This window comes from Gouania willdenowi, chromosome 9, assembly GCF_900634775.1.
Source record: "Gouania willdenowi chromosome 9, fGouWil2.1, whole genome shotgun sequence".
NCBI lineage: Eukaryota > Metazoa > Chordata > Actinopteri > Blenniiformes > Gobiesocidae > Gouania > Gouania willdenowi.
The window spans coordinates 37,946,578-37,966,421 of record NC_041052.1 but is presented as its reverse complement, the minus strand read 5'-3'; the positions used below and the strand labels follow the sequence as shown (position 1 = coordinate 37,966,421).

The 19,844-nt window shown below is 38.7% G+C and overlaps 1 protein-coding gene across 1 annotated transcript in view; it reads right to left on the bottom strand.

The window, feature by feature from the left end:
• Positions 1-1,594: 1,594 nt before the first annotated feature.
• The window catches only part of limk2 (LIM domain kinase 2), a 43,141-nt gene continuing 24,891 nt past the window's right edge, over positions 1,595-19,844 (bottom strand). Inside the window, exons 5-16 of the mRNA XM_028457792.1 lie at positions 16,833-17,018; positions 16,534-16,639; positions 13,780-13,994; positions 13,518-13,704; positions 13,337-13,423; positions 11,920-12,051; positions 11,108-11,164; positions 10,274-10,339; positions 8,868-9,039; positions 5,915-5,970; positions 5,250-5,407; positions 1,595-2,443 (exon numbers count right to left, since the gene is read on the bottom strand). Coding sequence (XP_028313593.1) covers positions 2,248-2,443; positions 5,250-5,407; positions 5,915-5,970; positions 8,868-9,039; positions 10,274-10,339; positions 11,108-11,164; positions 11,920-12,051; positions 13,337-13,423; positions 13,518-13,704; positions 13,780-13,994; positions 16,534-16,639; positions 16,833-17,018 — 1,618 coding nt within the window. The 3' untranslated portion in view covers positions 1,595-2,247. The remainder of the gene's footprint in view (positions 2,444-5,249; positions 5,408-5,914; positions 5,971-8,867; positions 9,040-10,273; positions 10,340-11,107; positions 11,165-11,919; positions 12,052-13,336; positions 13,424-13,517; positions 13,705-13,779; positions 13,995-16,533; positions 16,640-16,832; positions 17,019-19,844) is intronic.

Below are 19,844 nucleotides of genomic sequence, written 5' to 3'. Positions count from 1 at the left end.
TTGATTTGGTTTTGAAAGAGAACATGGATTCTTCCAGGTTTTAAGGTTTTGTTAATCCCTTCTTGACTTTTATACAAAAAAAAAAAAGTGCCTTAAATAAAATCTTTTCTTAATTTGTTTTAAACATAATTTCCTGAACAGAAAATACAATGACCGAAAAATATACTGACCAGGAATAATCGCAGATAGAATTGATAAACGTTAAATCAATAATCGGTTTCTAATCGAATCAAGACTTCAGCAATCGGGATCGATATTTGTGGTGATTAATTATCACTATTCACCTTTACTGAGGTTAAAAAAGGTGCTACAAGCTGGATTAGTTCCGTCTCACAGTACTAACATGTAGGCCTCAGGCACATACACTTAAAACTCCTACGGTCATTGAACTACACATGCTTTTAGATAGAATACCCAAAGGAAGTCTCTCAGGAGAAACACAGAAAACCAACACAAAACAGACTGTGACCACCAGACTCGAACCAACAACTTCCACAGTATTTCAAAAACATACATTTGAAAATAAAAGTTAAATCAATAAATGAGCAGATAACTGAGGGATGTTTGGATGGTTTATTTATCAAACAGTGATATAAATAGTGGATACAACTAGTCATCAGTACCTTGTATAATAATAGAAAAAAAGATTAATGACAATGTAAAAATCTACAAATCTATTGTTCCCATTAAGAAAATGAATTCCAGTTAGGAATAAAATATTTACACTTTTATATACAATGCTTGAGAATAAGAAGAAAAAAAAAATCAAGTTTTTTCTTGATGAGCAGATTTGCTCCTGCATGATTTACTAGCCAACATTTAACTCCGCTAGTGCTTTTGTCCCATTTGAGCATTTTGTAATTTCAAAAACAGTCTAAATCACCTAAAGTCATTGGTGACTCTGAGAATCACTGGTTCAAAAATAATCACAGCCCTTTGGCATCGTGTGCCGTGTCACAGTGTTCAACAGCAGCTGCCTTAAAGCAGTGGTTCTCAACCTTTTTAGCCCACGACCCCCAAAATAAAGGTTCCAGAGACCGGGGACCCCCACTGTACCTGAGGGTGGTACATGTGGAGACAGGGCCATCTATAAGGGGGAATAAAGGGGAGAGATTTTTTGGGGCCCATCCATAAAATCAGCAAAATGAAGGTTCATTGTTTTTTTGAATCTGTGATAAACACATTTGTTTATTGATTTATCTGAATAAAATCCACTTTTATAGTTTATCAATATTTGGGCCATAGTATATATAGAAATAAAATGGGTTAAAATTGACCAAAATTGGTGGAAAAAGTGGTAAAATGGGATTTTAAAAACCGCAGAAATTGGTTAAAAGTTGCAAATGGACATGACAAATCATGAATGTGGTTCAATTGGCCAAAATAAGCATGATAAATGGTGAATAGATGTTAAAAGTGACAATAATGGGTCAACATGTGAATAAAAGTGACATTAATGCACAGAAAAGGCATTGAAATGTGATGGAGAAGTGGCCGAAATGGAAATGCAAAAATGCATTAAAAGGAGCAAAAACATGGCAAGAAAAAGTGATGAAAATAGAGTAAAATATGGAAAGTTTGGTGTAGTTGCAGAAAAAGGGTGAAAATAAACAAAAATGTGCTCAAATTGTTTAAAAATTTTCCTTGAAGGCATCTGGTGACCCCTCCCAGTGTCTCATGACCCCAATTGGGGTCCTGACCCCAAGGTTGAGAACCCTTGTCTTACAGGACCAGTGGCTTGGTGTCATGTCATTTTAAAGGTGACCAATGTAAACACGAGAGATGGGAGGGAGGCTGGGATGGCTGCAGTGTGCAACTTCACCACAGGGTGTCACTAAACCACACACACACACACACACACAGACACACCTGTTCTCCTGCTGCCCCGCCCTCTTTCTCTTCTTTCTGTTTCAACAAGTCCGTCAGTTGACTGTCTGAGAGTCCTGTTCTCTTTGCTGCTGGAGAGAGAGAGAGAACTCCAGGCACGCACACACAGCAAAAAACTCCACATGGTCCCCATGTAACATCTTTACATTCAGTAAACAGTGAAGGGTTCCCTGTGTGTTTGCTCTTTACATTTGTAGTGTTTTGAAATGTGTTTATCCAGCCGTTCGGCAGTTGATCAGCTTCATTGATAAGAGTCAAAGTTTTGGTTCTGTTACCTCAGGATATTCACCACCTCTCCCTCTGTGAGCAGCTGTTGAGACCTGCCACAGCGGGAGAGAACACTCCCAGTCGCTACTGGTCCTAGGTGCCATCGTCTGTAATGGCTGCACTGGGGCTGAGTGTGGGGTGGGTGCTGGGGGACAGAGAACCGTCTTTAGGCCAGTAGAGGTGACTCAGACTCTGTTGCAGTTCGTCCAGTTCTGCTGGTAGTGGGATTCCAAGCTCCTGGTTCAGGGAGAGTGCTTCAAACCAGTCCTCGAGCTTCTGGAAAGGTGGACTAAGAAAAAGGGAGGAAGAAGAAGGAGAAAATAGTGATAGAGGTTAAAACCTGAGAGAAAAGCAGGCAATCATACAGGTCAGGATGAATCAGTTCTCCCTCAGTGACTCCACCTGATTGTTCATTAATGGGGCAGTATTTAGAAAAATTCACTTTATAATAGTTTTGCTACAGTGATATACATTCCTTTAGCTGTTTCCTCACTCCCTTGTTATTCCACATTTTGTAAAAAGTCAGCTCCAAACAGGCAAGTTGGATTTTTGCCCCCTTATTAGTCATAAGTGGGAAACTCCTCCTCTTACCAATCCTTGCTCCTCCTACCCTACATAAGAATGTGAGCTCCTCCCTCTCAAACTACCTCACAGGTAAAACAAACATGGCGAAGGCAGGGTGATATCCCTGTTAATATCACAGTTAGTATATTTATGTTCAGTTTAAAGATAATCCGAAGAGCGGCGTGAGCGCTCACAATGAGCTTCACTTTTAGCAGCCGTATACCGCCTCGTATAGCCTTTATGGGATGTTCTGACGTGTTTGTGACCCCACGCAACACAGCGGTAGGACAAGACAATGGACTATCATCTTAAATGAACTATTTCTGTGTGGTGGAGAAGAAATAATGATTTACTATCTTGCTGCTGTGATAAACACACACCCTGAAGCAGCGTTTGTCGGACTCACAATCACAATAGCAGCTTAAATAGCCATGTGTTGCACTATAATGTGCAGTTTTTTGGCTGACTATAACTATAAGAAGAGTGTGTGGATACACTGGAAAGCAAAAAAAAAAAAATGCTATGGTAATAAAGCTGTGGTGTTAAGTCAGCGTCTATAGACACGCCCACTCATGCATATGCATGAAGGCCCCAAAACAGCCTGTTTTTAGGAGCGGTCTGAAAGTGACATTTCAGAGGGCTAATACTCAGGAAAACAGGTGAGTTTGGGAAAATAAACCTCAAATACTATGTTGTTGGGGCTCTTTGGAGATGGGTGAAAAATAGCATAATACTAGACCTTGGCTCAGATTAATAAGCAGCTCTGACAGTCTGGAAAACATATTCCTTAGATTAACTGTAGATGACAAAATTGTACATCTACGGAAGCAGATTAGGGCCAATTTTGATGGAGAAAACTATTTCAGAAAATCAAAAATAAAGTCAAAATGTTGAGATTTTGAAAATGAACTCAAAATACAATATTGTGATAAAAGTTGCTAATAAAGTCAAATCGACGGAAGCTGACGAGGGCCAATTCACGGTCTATTCCCCCATGTGCGCAAGTGAAAAAAGCCGAGCAGCGGCTCCTGTTTTTGCCTGTGTGCTATTCTCCCCCTGTACTTAAGTCAGTCACTGCGCGCCTCCATCCCAGTTACACACTGTGGGCTGAACGGCCCTGAAATGTGGACGTTCCCATTCAAATCTGCTTAAGTTAAGCGCCTTGTTAAGGTGAAACATTATATTGCACTAGAAGTTTGGACTTAGTTACAATTGAAGCCATAATATTGCAGAAGGCTCGTAAAAAAGCTCTTAAGTCCCGATGGGAGAATAGACCCCCATATGACAACAAACAGCAGATCCACAAAATGCCGTGTATCGATGAATGCGTTAAACTATACTTCAAAGATGGGTTTACTAACAAAGAGATTCTTTATTTTTTAGCTGATAAACACAGCGTGGTAATCTCTTTAAGGACTTGCCAAAAACATAATCTGTTCAGAAGGAAAAACCAGTCAAATTTGAAAGAGGAGCTCTACAAAAACAAATTAGGGCCAGTTTTGATGGAAAAAGTTGTCAGTTGTGAATTGGCTCTAATCCTCTTCCGTACACATCACATACATCTAAGGGTATAAGACGTTATCTATTCCGTGATAGATCGCAATATTTCCCCAAGTGATTATCGTATCAATCCAAAAAATGTGCAAATAGATTTTTTTTAATCATGTTTTTTAATGAAAAAAAAACCCTTTAATTGTGCTAACATATGCATAGCACGAAAACGCCCGGTCGCGAAGTGTCGGTGAATCACATCAGACCTTTTTAAACTACCTCACTCCTCAATATATTTTAGCTTGGAAGTTGATGGCACTTAATTTTCATAAAACATACTGGACACTCTTAAAAAAGTATGAGGTTACTTTTTTTATAAAAAAAAAAGCATTTTGGAACTTAACAAAATCAGAATGTCTTTTTCTTTTCCTCAAATGAATGCAACATCATTTCTGAAACAGCAGGTCTCGAACTACCCCCTTTTTCTTATTTCAGAATCCAAGAACTACAACATTTTGCTTAGAAAACTATTTAAAAACAACTATAGATTATAATGAAGGAATGAATGAGTGACAACACATTTTTGAAGAATCTGATTTTGTAAATAAGTGAAATGAAAAAAGTATTTATTGCCTCCTTTTTATCATTTACAGTCATCTCCCACCTGGTGTGGATCAAAGCTTTGTATGGTATTTTTAGTTCATGTTCTAATCAAGATCATTTCCAAAAAAAACATTATAAAACCTCAAATTTGTAATGCTTCGTAAATTTTTCACTTTCTCTCCCTCTCAAGTACCCCCTGTAGTGCCATCTTATACCCCCATTTGTGAAACACTACCTTAAAAAGAAGTGTTAGAAATAAGGAACTTTGATTTACTTTGGGAGAAGGGGTGGGGTAATTAAATAAGCATATCAAACACATTAACACCATGGTCCATCTGCAATGATGCAACTCTTGTAATATTGCATTACATATCAAAATAAATCCTTCCTACTATTTATACGAGGTGGCGTTTCTTCCACCTACGGCTGGTGCTCACCGGTTTTCTGGGATGAGGTCGCAGCACGCCACGGCTGGTGGAAAGAAAGCTGGGGGACAGTCTTCAGGGACAAACTTCTCCACAAACTTGCCAACGTTAAGTCCAAAGTCCAGAGTCCTGGGGAGGCACTCTGGGTCTGCGTCCACTTTTCCAATGATCTGGATCACAAAACACACACATATATATATATATATAAAGGGATGTCCTGATACAACTTTTCATTTCCTTTATGATACCAATATTGCAGCCTTGCGTATCGACCGATACCAATATTGATCCAATATCAACAACTTTTTTTTTTCTATAAAAAAATAATAATGACTTATTTTGTAGTGTGGAATGTTAGAAAAGGCTTGATTTAGTGATGTTATTCAAACAGAGAACAATAGTCAGCAACAGTAGATATGACAAAAACTGACCCATTTATTATGAACCAATTGGTTTTATGCATTTTAACCTTCAACATAATTTCTACAGTATTCTACAATTAAATTAAATAAATAAAAAATGAATTGGGGAAAAATAAATAAAAAAAATTCAGAGAATCAGTAAATTTGAATCCAATATCCGATATTCGTTTTCAGGCTAATATCGGACCGATATCTGATATCGATACTGGATCAGGACACCTCTAATATATATATGCTTGATAGACCGTTTCTTACCTCACAAAGCATGATCCCAAAGGAGAAAATGTCCACCTTCTCATCGTAGCGTTTACCTGAAAAATCAAACAATGCAAAGTTTCAGACTTTGTAACTTATAAAAACACACCTAGTAAATACCCGTCTCTGAAATATTTTATCATCCGATTCCAGCAAGTTAATTTTTCTTCTTCTTTTTGAATAATATGTTAAGGTTTCATTTATTCAGACATTTTTTTCCATGTTTTGGCTGCTCAACTGCAGCTTGGAGTCTGGGGCCTTGTTTACGCGCTTCTGTTTTTGTTTTTTGTTTCCAAAAAGTTCCGCATTAACACGGCAAAGTTTTCAAAACAATCTCTGGTTGCGTCCGAATAGTCCCTCCTATCTTCTTCTCTATCCACTGTTCCCTCACCCCCGTAAGTGATAAAGAAAAGATGCTCAATGTTTCCTTTATAACCTCCTTTAGCCTAAGTAACACTGATGCATTCTTTACCAAAGGAGACGAGATAATGCTGACCCACAATTCCTTGTGGCGATGACATTTAAAGGGAAACGCACAGCCGAGCGCTCACGGACACTCATGATGACTGTACCAATGCAAAAAATATGCCTTGAACAACTATAAATAAATAATCTAAAACCCATATCATATTATATACATAAAACAGACACTCTGATTTACATTCAAACCGTGTGATTTTTGCGGTTATATCAGCAGAAAGTGTTATAAATGAGCTTTTAGTCCATCTTAAGAAATTTGTAGTTTTTCACCACGACAGACGTCACTAACCTTCGCGGCCATCAGATTATTACGTCACCCAGTGGAAGAGCGTCTGATTGTCAAAACAAACGTGCTGGCCTTTTCCTAACTCCTCTACTAACATCTTTCCTTAACCCCGTGATGTCATCCACAGGGTTATGGAAAAGTGGATAGGAAAGGAGATAGGTTGGACTATTCGGACACAGCCTCAGTTTACATTCTCTGTTGAACGACATGCCAGGCCAATAGATGGCCGTGTAGTTTTGCAATGAACCAAAATAAGTGCATGCACAGAGACACTTCTGCCGAACACAAGTAAGAGTAGAACTTAAATCAGACCTACAAAGTTAGACCTGACCCGGCCTAAGGCTGACAGAATACGACCCAAATCCGGATAAAGTGGATGTCTATTTAAGCCTGAACCAATTGCTGCCCAACAATTCAAATCTCGTAGGCGAGTTTCTTTAATAATTCAGCTTTATTCAATAGCCGCTCCTTCTGCATCCAAATATAAACATGACAAGCGGCTTCATGTAACGCTACACGCTTCTTATCGGTTTACTGCTGCAACACACACAGTTCAGCAACCTGCTTCTACATGTGACAGCACACAGCTCCACAACGAGACAAGAATGACATTTTGAACATTATTTAGTAATGTAGCAGAGGACAGCCTCCATTCACCTCCTCAGCATTCATTTGTACATCTTTCTCGAGCTTATCCAAACACATCACTTGACAGTTCATTCGCTGCCAGAGTCCAACCAGATTCCATGCTAAAAAGATAGAAATTAAGCCCGACCCCAGGTTCGGGCAAATATCTAAAGCTCTAAGTAGGAGTGCAGCACTGTGATTGTCGTCAGAATCTGGTGCAGGCATAAAATACGAGGCGTATCGATCGGCGCTGATCCAAGTGATGATGAAGTAAATCAACACTTTGTTGGAGTTCAATTCTTTAAAGGTCCGATGTTATGCTATTTTTCACTCATCTCCATTTATTCTAAGAACCTCAAAAACATAGTATTTGAGGTTTATTTTCCCAAACTCGCCTGTTTTCCAGAGTTTTAGCCTCTAAAAAGTCACTTTCTGAGCAACTCTACACAAACAGGCTGATTTGCGTCCTACTTATGCATATTCATGAGTGGGCGTGTCTATAGACTGACTTCCTCCTCCCCGCACGGTGACGTAGGGCCAGAGGACGTCCCACCCTCCTCCCACCCACTTCATAGCCAAGCTCATGCTGCTTTATAAACACGAGACAGAGCGTGGGGGCGGGGCGTTCACCGGTACATACATAGACTGTAGAAAATACATACATAGCACTGCGCGAAGGACGCTGAAATGCTCACCTTCGTGGGCGTGTCAGTTTACATGTCAATCATGGCAGAGAGCTTCCTGGAGGTGCGGCTTCTCCAGCTCAGTGCCGCGTCAAATTCGTCATCAAAGTGGGAACGCGTCATCAAATTGGAGTGATGTGCTTGGGCTCACCCTGCAGTAAGAAAGGAGCAAATCACCCTCTAACTAACGATTGAGAGAATCAATGAAAAAAAAACACTTTGGGCATGTGGATGAAGCCATAAGAGCACTTTGTGATGTTTAAAGCACAGAAGAGTTGATTTAGCGTAACATGGGCCCTTTAAGGCTCAGCAGCCTCAATGAACATGCTCGTGATAAAGAAAGTGTTGTTACCCTGTTAACACGGAGTAAGAGAGGGTAGTGTTTTCAAAAACCCGTTGTTAAAAAGTTCTGTTTTCAAGCACCAAAATGCCAATGCCATGTAAATGGACAGCCAAAACGCAATAAAACTTTTGTGTTTTCACTAGAAAATGTTCTCATGTAAACGGGGCCCAGTTCAAGGAAGCTATCGAAATCAGGAAGCTTCAACACCATCAACCGGAACAAGGAGCATTTTCACTCTCCCACACCTGGGACTCCCTTTTCCAGAGACCATCGGGCAGCAAGATAACTTGTAAAGACACATCAAAGCAATCTGCAGACACCTCTGAAGAAGACTGCAGTTCAGCAGCTGAAACATGTCAGGAGATCAAAGCAAACTTCCCAAAAAAGGTTTTCTGAATAAATGAAACCTTAACATATCTCATCATCTAAGATTTTAAGGTTTATTTTGACCGTCTATCCATCTAAAAAATGCAGCTGATACACGGCCCTAGCTAGCTTACGTCAATCTGATCTTTTATTTTGTCACTTTCCTACCATTTAGCATCTCAGGAGCCATCCAGTATGGGTTTCCGACCACTGTGTACCGCTTCTTCCTGTCGATTCGTCGAAATCGCTTTTTGTTGGTGGGTTTTTCAGGAGGGGGTTTCACTTTTTCTTCCACGACGAGTCGGGACAGTCCAAAATCGGCCACAACCACCGTGTTGTCCTGTTAGACACAGATGCATTCTGGGTCACTTTGGGAAAACACTGCAGCAGTAGCAAATGCATCATAGACGTACAAACTGATAATCAATTTTTTAAACACAATTCAGGGAAGAAGTGTTTGTACTCCCAGTTGAATCTTTAATAGATTTCCCATTGATCCCATTGCTTAAATGTATTGCTCTCAAAGGCCCTCATTTATCAACTTTGCGTGAAAACGGGTTCTAATCCGAGCACACATTTGGTCATACAACAGGACCAACGTGTGATTTCTTAAACATTCGTAGCTGACCAATCCCAGTGTACAAATGACCGGGTGTTGATTAAACCGGCAGCTGAATTTGATCGTCATTAACATGTTACACCCTCAATAATCTTCCTAGTGTGGAGGCCCCGCCCACTGAGGCCAAACAAAATGTTGCTGTTTACTGCACGTTTGCCCCTGTCGGCCACCGTATAAAGGAGCTCATTTTAATGCTCTGTGAAGGATCGAGCAGGTGATGTCTGCCCACCTGTGTGCACTGCCTACAAAATCACAGCCGGGATCTTGGAGAGAAACACGGAAATATGATGTTTATTAATCAATCTCAGTTGTTCTCACGCTCTAGGCAATAAATTGCGTTAAAATAAATAAATGAAACAATGAAAAAAAGCCTTTAAAATGACTAAATGTTGTCCCTTGACTGTGTTATTATGTCTTCAGCCATTATCACCTACACTCCATCACATTACTGATTAAATACTGCAGTGCATTTGTATAAGTTTAAAACCTTATACTAAAAAGCATGAATGATACACAGCAGCGTTCCCCCGGTTCAATACAGAGCAGAAGCAGCACTGCACTCCTGTCTGTGTGCGCATTGTTGAACCATAATAGTAATAATATGTACCATAATGAAAATAGTGGTATCAGTAATAAAGTGCGCGTTTTGGAAATAACGTTTATTTAGTTGAATTTGTTTTAATAACCTGTTATGAATGTGTCTGTTTATGCTTAAATGACAGGTTTGTTTAAAAATTATTTTCAGACTCAGATTTTGCTGCTGCACCACAAATCCACACGTTCAGATTTTCACACACGAGGTCAGACCTGACGTGAGAGCTTATCGTAGCGTACGCTCACGTCAGAATTGATAAATATCGAAGCTTGCGTGAATATGATCCCAATGCACGTCGAACGCTCAGATCTGATAAATGAGGGTCAATGTGCTCGCCGTTGGGCTGTAAAGTCACCTTACCAGTTTAACCAGACAGTTGTGAGAATTAAGATCTCTGTGGATAATGCTCATGGAGTGAAGGTAAGCCTGAAACAAAAAGAAGTGGGGGAATCTTATTATAGCATAAATAGAAGAAACTTGTCGAACACCAGCAAAACTTCAAGCACAATAATAACGCTGAGGACAGTTTAAAAATGAAAGGTTAATAAAAAAAAATGTTTTTTTAACAACCTGTTCTTTTTGAAGGCCAACTTGATATTAAAGTTTTACAACTTGTATGTGGGGTCACTAGTCAGCCCATTGCTGGTAATTATTAAAAAGTTAGAAAACTGGAACGACAGCAGTTATTTGAGAAAAAAAAAATAAAAGAAGGTAGAAATGAAAAAATACATTTGAATAATATGTTTCATTTATTCAGACAACTGTTCATTAGGAAATACACTTTGATCTCCTGACATGTTTCGACTTGCAAATGCAAGTCTTCATCAGAAGCGTCTGCTGATCGCTTTGATGTTTTCTTTAATGTTTTCTTTGATGTTTTGTTTGATATTTTCGTTGATGTTTCATTGACTACTTGACCAAAAAGAATCTTGCTGGAATTACTACGCAGAAGTCAGAGTGAATCTCCTAACAAACAGTTGTCTAAATAAATGAAACCTTAACATATCATTCAAAAATAAGACAAAAAGAGTCTTGCTGGAATTAGAAATACATTTGACTTATGACTTAAGGAAGACCAAAAGCTCAGGTTAGCTTAAACTCATGTGCAATGAGTTTATGTTCAGTAACTACATCAGCAATCACCTGCTGTTTAGTACACCAACACAGAAACTGGTTAGCAAGAGGCTAACTCACCATGCCAGAGGCGATGCTTTTAGCAAAGCTCACTCTCTGCTTCCATGGAAACGGATCCTGTCAGAGAAATGAAGAAAGGTTATAAAGCCCATTTTTTTTCTTATCTATTCAGGACACACTTTTAAAAGAGATTATTAATCTCAATGTGGTTCTTCTGACTAAATAAAGGCTAATGAAATGAAATGAGGACCTATTTTTTAAGATGTGCCTGAAAAGAAATTCTGTGGCTTAACTTTGTAAGCATTTAAAAATGAAGCTGTAAAGCTCTCAAAGTTGTCAATTATATATTTTTACTATTTTACAGTGATACCAACCGATAACTATTATTTTAGGGCCTTGTTACTTTAACCTAAACTGTGAGAAAAAAAATTAAAGCATGCATAAACATCTGAGCTTCCAAGGTAGTTATAATAATTTAAAATATAAATGTTATAATTATGTTAATAATAAAATTATATTTCACATCGACTATTTAGCACGAAATAACAAATATAATTGAACTTATTTTAGGCTTGGTAATTGTAATTATTTGCAATTGAACTTTATGAATTGTAATTGACTTTCAGAAAAATAATTGTAATTGGGGAAAACCAGTCACTGTAATTGAGATTGACTTGTAATTGAAGATGGATGATTGATAGTTGCAATTGTAAAATTGAATTGACCCCAAGCTTGCCAAGCATTGGATTGGTCGCCCACTAATAGGGATTAGACCGCTGTGATGATATAATCAGTGTGAGATTAAAATCTACACTTTTGGACTCCCTGCCTAAGCTTTATCTTGAAAAACAAAGAGACTGATATTGACTCACCATATCTCTGATGAAATCCTTCAAAGTGCCTCCCTCGATAAACTCTGTTATCAAATTAAGCCTCTTGTCTTTGTAAAGCACACCGATGAATTTCAAAACGTGGGGATGGTCGAGGCTTCGCATCACTTTTACCTGAAGATTACACAAAAGACATTCACACTATGACAAGACAAGTGAGTGAATTTCAAACCAACATTGTTATTTTATTTTATTTTTTTAAATGACAAATGCTTATTATATTCTGTAACATTCTTATGAGTGTAACGAAACAAATGGGAAGTGAACCAACTGTGGGGAAAAAAGCAGTAGTTTTAAGGATATAAATCAGGGGTGTTAAACATATTTTAGTTCACGGGCCAAACGCGGACCAGTTTGATCTCAAATAGGTCGCAAACTTTAGGCTGGAAAACGAGCAATTTCAGCATTATTCTGCCCTATAAATATATGTAAACTAATGGAAGTTACAGACAATATCCACGATTTACATTGTTCTCGAGTTTGTGATAAATTTTTATTCAATTTGGGAAAAATCGTTTTGATAAATTTTGTTGTTTTTCAACACTATGCAATTAAAAATAATTGCACTCGTGATGAAGGTGTGGGAAAACTGTAAACCCTGGCAAATACTGTGGATATTCATTGAATTTAAATATATGAAAGGGCTGAAATATCTACAACTGAATTACTTGGTATTTTTACATAATGACTCGTGTGTTCTGTAATTTTGGCTTTATGCTGCCATGGACAACTGCCGGCTGTCAGCGCTTACTTTTGGGGGCCGCACAAAATGACTTTAAAAAAACCCCACACAAAACAACAAACAGAAAAATACCTAATATTTACACCAAAATCTCAGAAGATGACCACAAAAATACAGAAAAATAACTAAAAAAATACAAAAAAGGACACACATTGACTCCAAAATCACACCAAATGAGAGAAAAGCAAAACGACAACTAAAGTACACAGAATGTCAGAAACCTATATAAAACCACAATAAAATAAATAACATGACTGCAGAAACACAAACAAAGAAATACAAAATGACAACCAAAACACACAAAAACACTACAAGAATACACAAGATGACAAAAATAACAGAAAAACACAAGTAAAACAACAACAAAAATAAACAAAATGACTCCAAAAACACATAAGATAAAGACAAAAATAACAATAAAATATACAAAACAACCACAAAAACACACAAACCTTTTTTTTGTATCTTGTAATAATGTTCATTTGTCATTATTCTAAATGCTGACATGAATGTAATAATTTGGCCGTTGGATCTGACAGTCACATTTTTGTGGCCCCGCTGTGACAAAACTTGCCTATCTTTGTTCTAAAGGACCGTATGTGTGAAATAAATGATTAAAAACTAGTCCTTGCTAGATTCTTGTGCCGAATCACCGACCTCTTTCAGGAATGTATTTTGAGTCTCCTCATCACAGCGAATCAGCTCCTTCATCACCATCACCTCTCCTGTAGCTTTATGCGTCACCTGTTCAAATGACAGGAGGAAACGGGCTTTACATGAAGGCCCAGAACATTCAGCAACATGTTGTAGTGAACCCTGAAAAAAAGCATCCTCTGACCTTGACGGCTTGTCCAAAAAAACCTTTTCCTAAGACCTCTCCGTGTATGAGGTCACATGGGCGGAAGATGCGATGCGAGCAGCTGCTGGAGGATCTGAGCGACTCAGAGCGACCGATGTCTCGTGTAATAAACAACATCTCTTTGGGAGAATTGAGCCCTGGTGACCGACACGTGCTGTTACTGCGTCTGAAGCGAGGAAGAATGAAGCACTTTAGACGATTTTAAACTCATTTCTTATCAATTCCTTCTGCTGTGATGTACCTTAAAGATCTCCTCTTGAGTACACCTTCGTCGGTCACGTCTGTTCTCTCCAGGACCGAGTCAGACGGTGACGACATGCGCATGCGAGACGTGGCCGGGACCCCGAGCTGGTTCCTGGTGGACCCCAGCCTGAGTTTATCCAAGCGCTGCCTGACGGGGTCGTACTCTATGAGGAGCTGCAGTGTGTGACTGGTGCAGTGGATGAGATCATCGACCTGAACAAACAGAATTACAGGGAGTAAAAATCAACTAAACAAACGTAGTTGCTGCAACTTTAAAGCTGTTTGGGACGATAACTTGTTTTATCAGATAAAGACATGTAGACCTCATCTATCAATAAATACACAATCATTGGCTCAAAAATACATGTAAAAGGTTGACATTCGCTTGAAAGTTTGTTTTAATCTCCACTGTAAAACGTTTATTGATGGTGTCGGGAAGTTTTGTGCATTGCATTGTGGGATGTGGAGTCCATAGAAGTGTTTTTACTTTATTCTTACTGTGATTTCTTGTGTTTGCCCCCAAAATATCTGCCAAAGTGATTATCCAACACATTCCTGGTGTTTTCAAGGAGTGAAAGTGGTGATTAAAATGGGTCGCTGGTTCAAATCCATTGTGGGACCTTGAGATAGCCCCTTATACCTAACTGTTTCTGGGACTCTCTTGAAAAAGAGATTCCTAATCTCCATGAGACTCTTCTGAGTAAATAAAGGTTAATAAAAAATAAATAAACGAGGCCTACAACTACAAACAGGTGAAAATTCGAGTTCACATTTGGTCGTACAACAGGACTCAGGTGTGATTTATAAAACATTCATATCTGACCAATCCAGCGTACAAAATGATCTGGTGTTGATAACAGTGGCGGCTGAATTTGATCATCATTCACAGGTTACGCCCTTAAACATTACTGGTTCAGAGGCCCCTCCCACTGAGGCCAAACAAATTTCAGCAAGAAAATAAACATTTTGCAGATGAAAATCGACGTCCTCTCAGCTGAGGTGGAACAAAAGACGTACTTTTTGACAGTGTGAAAACTGGACTCAAAGGAGCTCCTAAAAACGCTCTCTGGAAGAGAATAACGAGGCAGTAAACAGCGTTGTGTACAGGAACAGACGCAGGTCTATAACTAACTTAACCAATGGTTTATTTACATTGTTGGAAAGGTTTTAGGCATTGCATTGTGGGATATGGAGTTCTGTAGCTGATCCATAGAGGTGTTTTTATGTCATTCTTTCTGTGATTTCTTTTGTTGCCCTAAAAACTCTGCCAAAGTGACTTCCCAACACATTTTTGGTGTTTTCACCGAAAGTTGCAGCAAACCATTGGTGAATGTTTATTTTGGGATTTACACAGAAAGATCTGAATCCATCCAAAATTGAATTTGTGTGAGAGTGACATAATATCCATCACTGCCCTCTTAGTCTGGTGGAGAAACACAAGAAATCACAGTCAGAATGAAGTAAAAGCACTTCTATGCATCCGTCTATTGGACTCCACATCCCACAAAGCAATGCGTGAAACTTTTCCGACAACGTCAACGAGACAGTGTTAACAGTGGAGATAAAAATCAAACTTTTGAGCTGCAATTTCAATCTTTTACATCCTTTTTGAGCAAATGATGATGGAGTTATTGATCCATGAGGCCTATACAGTGTCTTTATCTGATTAAAAAAAATGATTAGCGCTCTCCCGCTACTACTTTTTCTCTTGCGATACAATTCTGATATTGCAGCATTTTGTTTGGGACCATACTCATGTCTATCCGATACGATGCTAGCACAAATCATACTTCTTGCTTATTTTGCTGTGTGGAATGCTAGCAAATACTTAATCAAGTGATATTACTGAAACAGAAAACAATAATCAGCAACATTAGGTATGTCAATGTTGTATTTCTTGTATATATTTTATGTTTTTATTGTACAGCACTTTGGTCAAACCTTGTTTGTGTTTAAACGTGCTATATAAATAAATTGGATTTGGATAAGAAAAACTGACACATTTATTATTAACCAATAAATGTTAACCTTAAACATAAAAATATTCTACGATTTAAAAAAAAAATATTTAAAAATAAATAAGAAGACCCTGAAAAATAGCCTCAATGAAAACAATAAACGGACTGTTTGTATCTGAGATTTAATCAATATAATCAGATATTTGTTTTTTGCCTATATCGGACCAATACCCAAGATCAATATCGGATCAGGAAACCCTTAAAAAAATGTTGTTCCTAGCAGCTTTAAATAAACAGTTTAAAAGGGCAAATTAGGTGTAAAAAACAAACCTTACGTCAAACTGCTATAATTACATTCTGTTCCATGTATTCTATCTGAAATATGTATTCAAGCCTGGGCTTGCACCAATATTATTAGTCAGAAAAACAACCCGTCTTCGTGTTTTCAAATCATTTATTATTCATTTAAAAAAATGTGATGCAAGTAAAGAAGTTAATGATTGTCCAATTATCACCAAAATAAAACCGACAAACAGCAGAGTTTGTAATGGTGGGGGCTTTGCAATATGCATAATAAAGCCAGTGCGAGTTTGTGAACTAGAACTGCATGTGCCGTAACGCCACATCCCAGTTCAAGCATGTATGAATAATGGAGGAACAAAAGGAATGCTGCATGTACCGTACCGCCAGCTCTTTGTTATGCAAAATACACTTAAGGAATGTAACGCATGAGGAATTTCATTACTTCAACTCGAACTAGGACAGAATGCCTGTCACTCAGTGCTTGAACTCACATCCTCCTCCATCAGGGTCCCCACAGGTAGACCATTGATCTCCAGGATCCTGTCCCCGACATGGATGGCGTTTCTTACCTCTGGACTTATGAGCATCCCTCTGACCCTGAAACACATCATTACCAACCTCAGGACACGCTGATCTAATGTAGGAACATAAAAACACACACACACACACACTAAACACTCCTGCAACATTTACACAAGCTGCAACAACTCCTACATACTTGCCTGTTATTCAGCAACCCTATAATCAGAGTTACGTACAGCCTTACTCATTCAGAACACTTCACACTTACTCTTTGACCTGAACGCTGGCTGCTCCGTTTTCGTCCCTTAGTACGGACACAGAAAAGCCTCTCTTGCCATTGGCTGCAGAAGGCATTGAGATGAGTGTCACTGTGTGCGGCAACGAATCAAGGATGGAGTCATTTGAGCGTTTCTCCAACATTGGTGTGAGGACCACCTGCTTGTAGCACTTTCCACTGCACAAAAAAAATGAGAAATATACCTTTAACTAGAATATTTGCACTTCCTGAAGAAAATGAGGATCGTAATAATAATAATAATAATGTTAATAATGCATTGGATTTTATATAGTGCTTTATCATAGACACTCAAAGCGCTTTGCAGCATTAAGGCATTGTTCTTTCACTCCACACTTAGTGGTGGTAAGCTACTATTGTAGCCACAGCTGCCCTGGGGCAGACTGACGGAAGCGAGGCTGCCACAGTGCGCCATTGGTGAAGTGTCTTGCTCAAGGACACAATGACAGATACCACAGGAGCACCTGGAATTCTCAGTGGTCTCCCATCCAACTACTGACCAGGCCCAGAGCTGCTTAGCTTTCGAGATCTAACGAGATCCGGCAATGACAGGCTGGTATGGCCTGCGTCGCACTGCATTAGCTAGCATTAACATTAGATTCAATTAGCATTGCCTCAACATTCACATTAACCTAGCATTAGCATTAGCATAGCTTAGCATTAGCATTAGCCTACCACTAGCATTAACCTACAACTAGCACTACCCTAACATTAGCATAGCCTAGCATTAGCATAGCTTAGCGTTAACATTAACCTACCACTAGCACTAACCTAGAATTAACTGAACATTAGCAAAAAGGTTGAAATGGGCTGAAATAGTTGGAAAAAGTTTAAATGGGTTTTAAAGGATGAAAAAGTTTAAAAGTTACAAATCACAAAAGCTATTCCATAAATCTCAAGAACTTTCTGAATTTTTGATAGCTTATTTGTCAAAATTGGACAAATGGAGGAGTTAACGCAAATGAAAGACAAAAGGATAACAATAGTGTTAGCAGTGTTAGCATCTTCGCTAATTATTATGAATCGATAAAAACAACAACTTACAATCAGTAACGTAACAATCAAAAACCTTGTGGATCAACATGGAAAGTATTTCTGATTTTTGGTAAAATGTTAAAAAAAAGGCCAAGCACACAGATTTTTAAAAAGTAACTAAACCCTGGTGTTTAGGCTGACGTGCGTTTAGTCTGTATGTAAAAAAATGTTTCTTAAAGCATATAAGACATGCCCTGTCTATCCTATGAAATCTCCAATGAACAATCTACGCGATGCTAACTAGCATCTCAATATTTATTACGGCTGTGTTCAAACTGGCACACTGACTTACCACTCATACTAGTTTGATGTCAAAATGAGTATGTAGTGCGTTCACACTAGATAGTATGAAAAGATTGAGGGGTGGATTCACTGGGATCTGAAATAAAGGATGGTAAACCAGGTGAATCTCTAAATCCTTTGGTGACACAGTTTCCTCACCTGTTGCGAGGAATTTACTAAGAATGCAGCAAATAGCACGCGTGCAGAAGCGGTGAAGACCGCCCTAGTTAAATGAGCGTTTTGCTCATTCAATGTGGAGAGCTGAGGCACACAGAAGCACACAATTACATTTGAGGAAGTTAAATTGAAGGCAGATGGACTTCTATGTCTGCTGCACAAACATTTAGTAATGTAGAAAGCTAAATAAACAAAAAAAAAGTTTTTTCATTTAATTCATTTTTTTAAACAACTTTAAAACCTAATTATATTTTTTCCCCCAATTTAATGTGGGTGCTCGATTAGGTCCTGAAACTTTGCTCTGATCAGTCCATGAAAAATAGGCAGATTCGGACAGAAACCGTCTAATTGATCTGCCATTGATCTCAGTTAATGCAGCAACACAGTCTGTCAATAAGTCTGCATCATGTAGATAATCTACTGACCATCATCCAGAACGTCTGGCTCCTGAGTAGTCATGCATGCTCTTATTTGTTAATATTTGTGCCATCGCTGCATAAATTACGCATGCTGCTCAGCTGATTCTGGCCTGTCGCTCCTGACATCAACATGACACGAGAGTTTTACGGTTAAAACATTAAGAGAAAGACACAGGAGCTCATTGGAGCTGTCCGTCCAGAGCGACAACCATGGATCTCTACAAAAGTTATTTGTTGAATTGGTGATGATGAATGGAGTTAGAGAGTTACTAATCCTTGGTATAGATCATCCACTAATAAATTCTCTCACACACTGTAGAGACAATAAATATTTGATTCAAAAAACTGATTCCAATACGAATGTGTTTCTCGGTTATTCAAATTAAAAAGAGAGTTAAAACAACCCTTTTGTGTCTAATTATTACGACGGTACCGATTAAAAAAGGAAAAAAAAAAACAAGTAAAAAAACCCCACAACTTGCTGAAAACTGAATCTCAATGTATGGGGCGCCATTGCTCCATAGGGGAGAAAAATTATAACGTCGGGGCCCCTATAATCAATAGCGCTGGCGAGAACCCTGGACAGTATATACTCATTGAGTTTGTAGTATATAATACAGAGTGCGCCACTTCGAACACAGCCTATATATCTCTTTTCACAATTCTCAGTCCAACCTACCCACACAGATTGCACGGTCCACAGGTGATAGTTTTTATAGAAGGGGCGGAGCCAATAGTGCTGGTTTGTGATGTGAGAAGCCACTGAAACCTCACAAAAAACCATTCTCAGCCAATTCTCAGCCAATAGCAAGTCGGACAAGAACCAATCAACATCATTACTTCATGTTCATACCCAAAAATTTCTTTCAGCAGAAAAAGTGGTTATAAAGTTTGATACTTAGGGCCATATTCTCCCATGTGCGTAAGTCCAAAAAGCCACGCAGCGGCGCTGTTTTGGGCTGTGTGCTATTCTCCCCCTGTACTTAAGTCAGTCGCTGCATGCCTTCATCCCAGCTACGCACTGTGGGTGGAGCAGCCCTGAAATGTGGGTGTTCCGATTCAAATCTGGCTT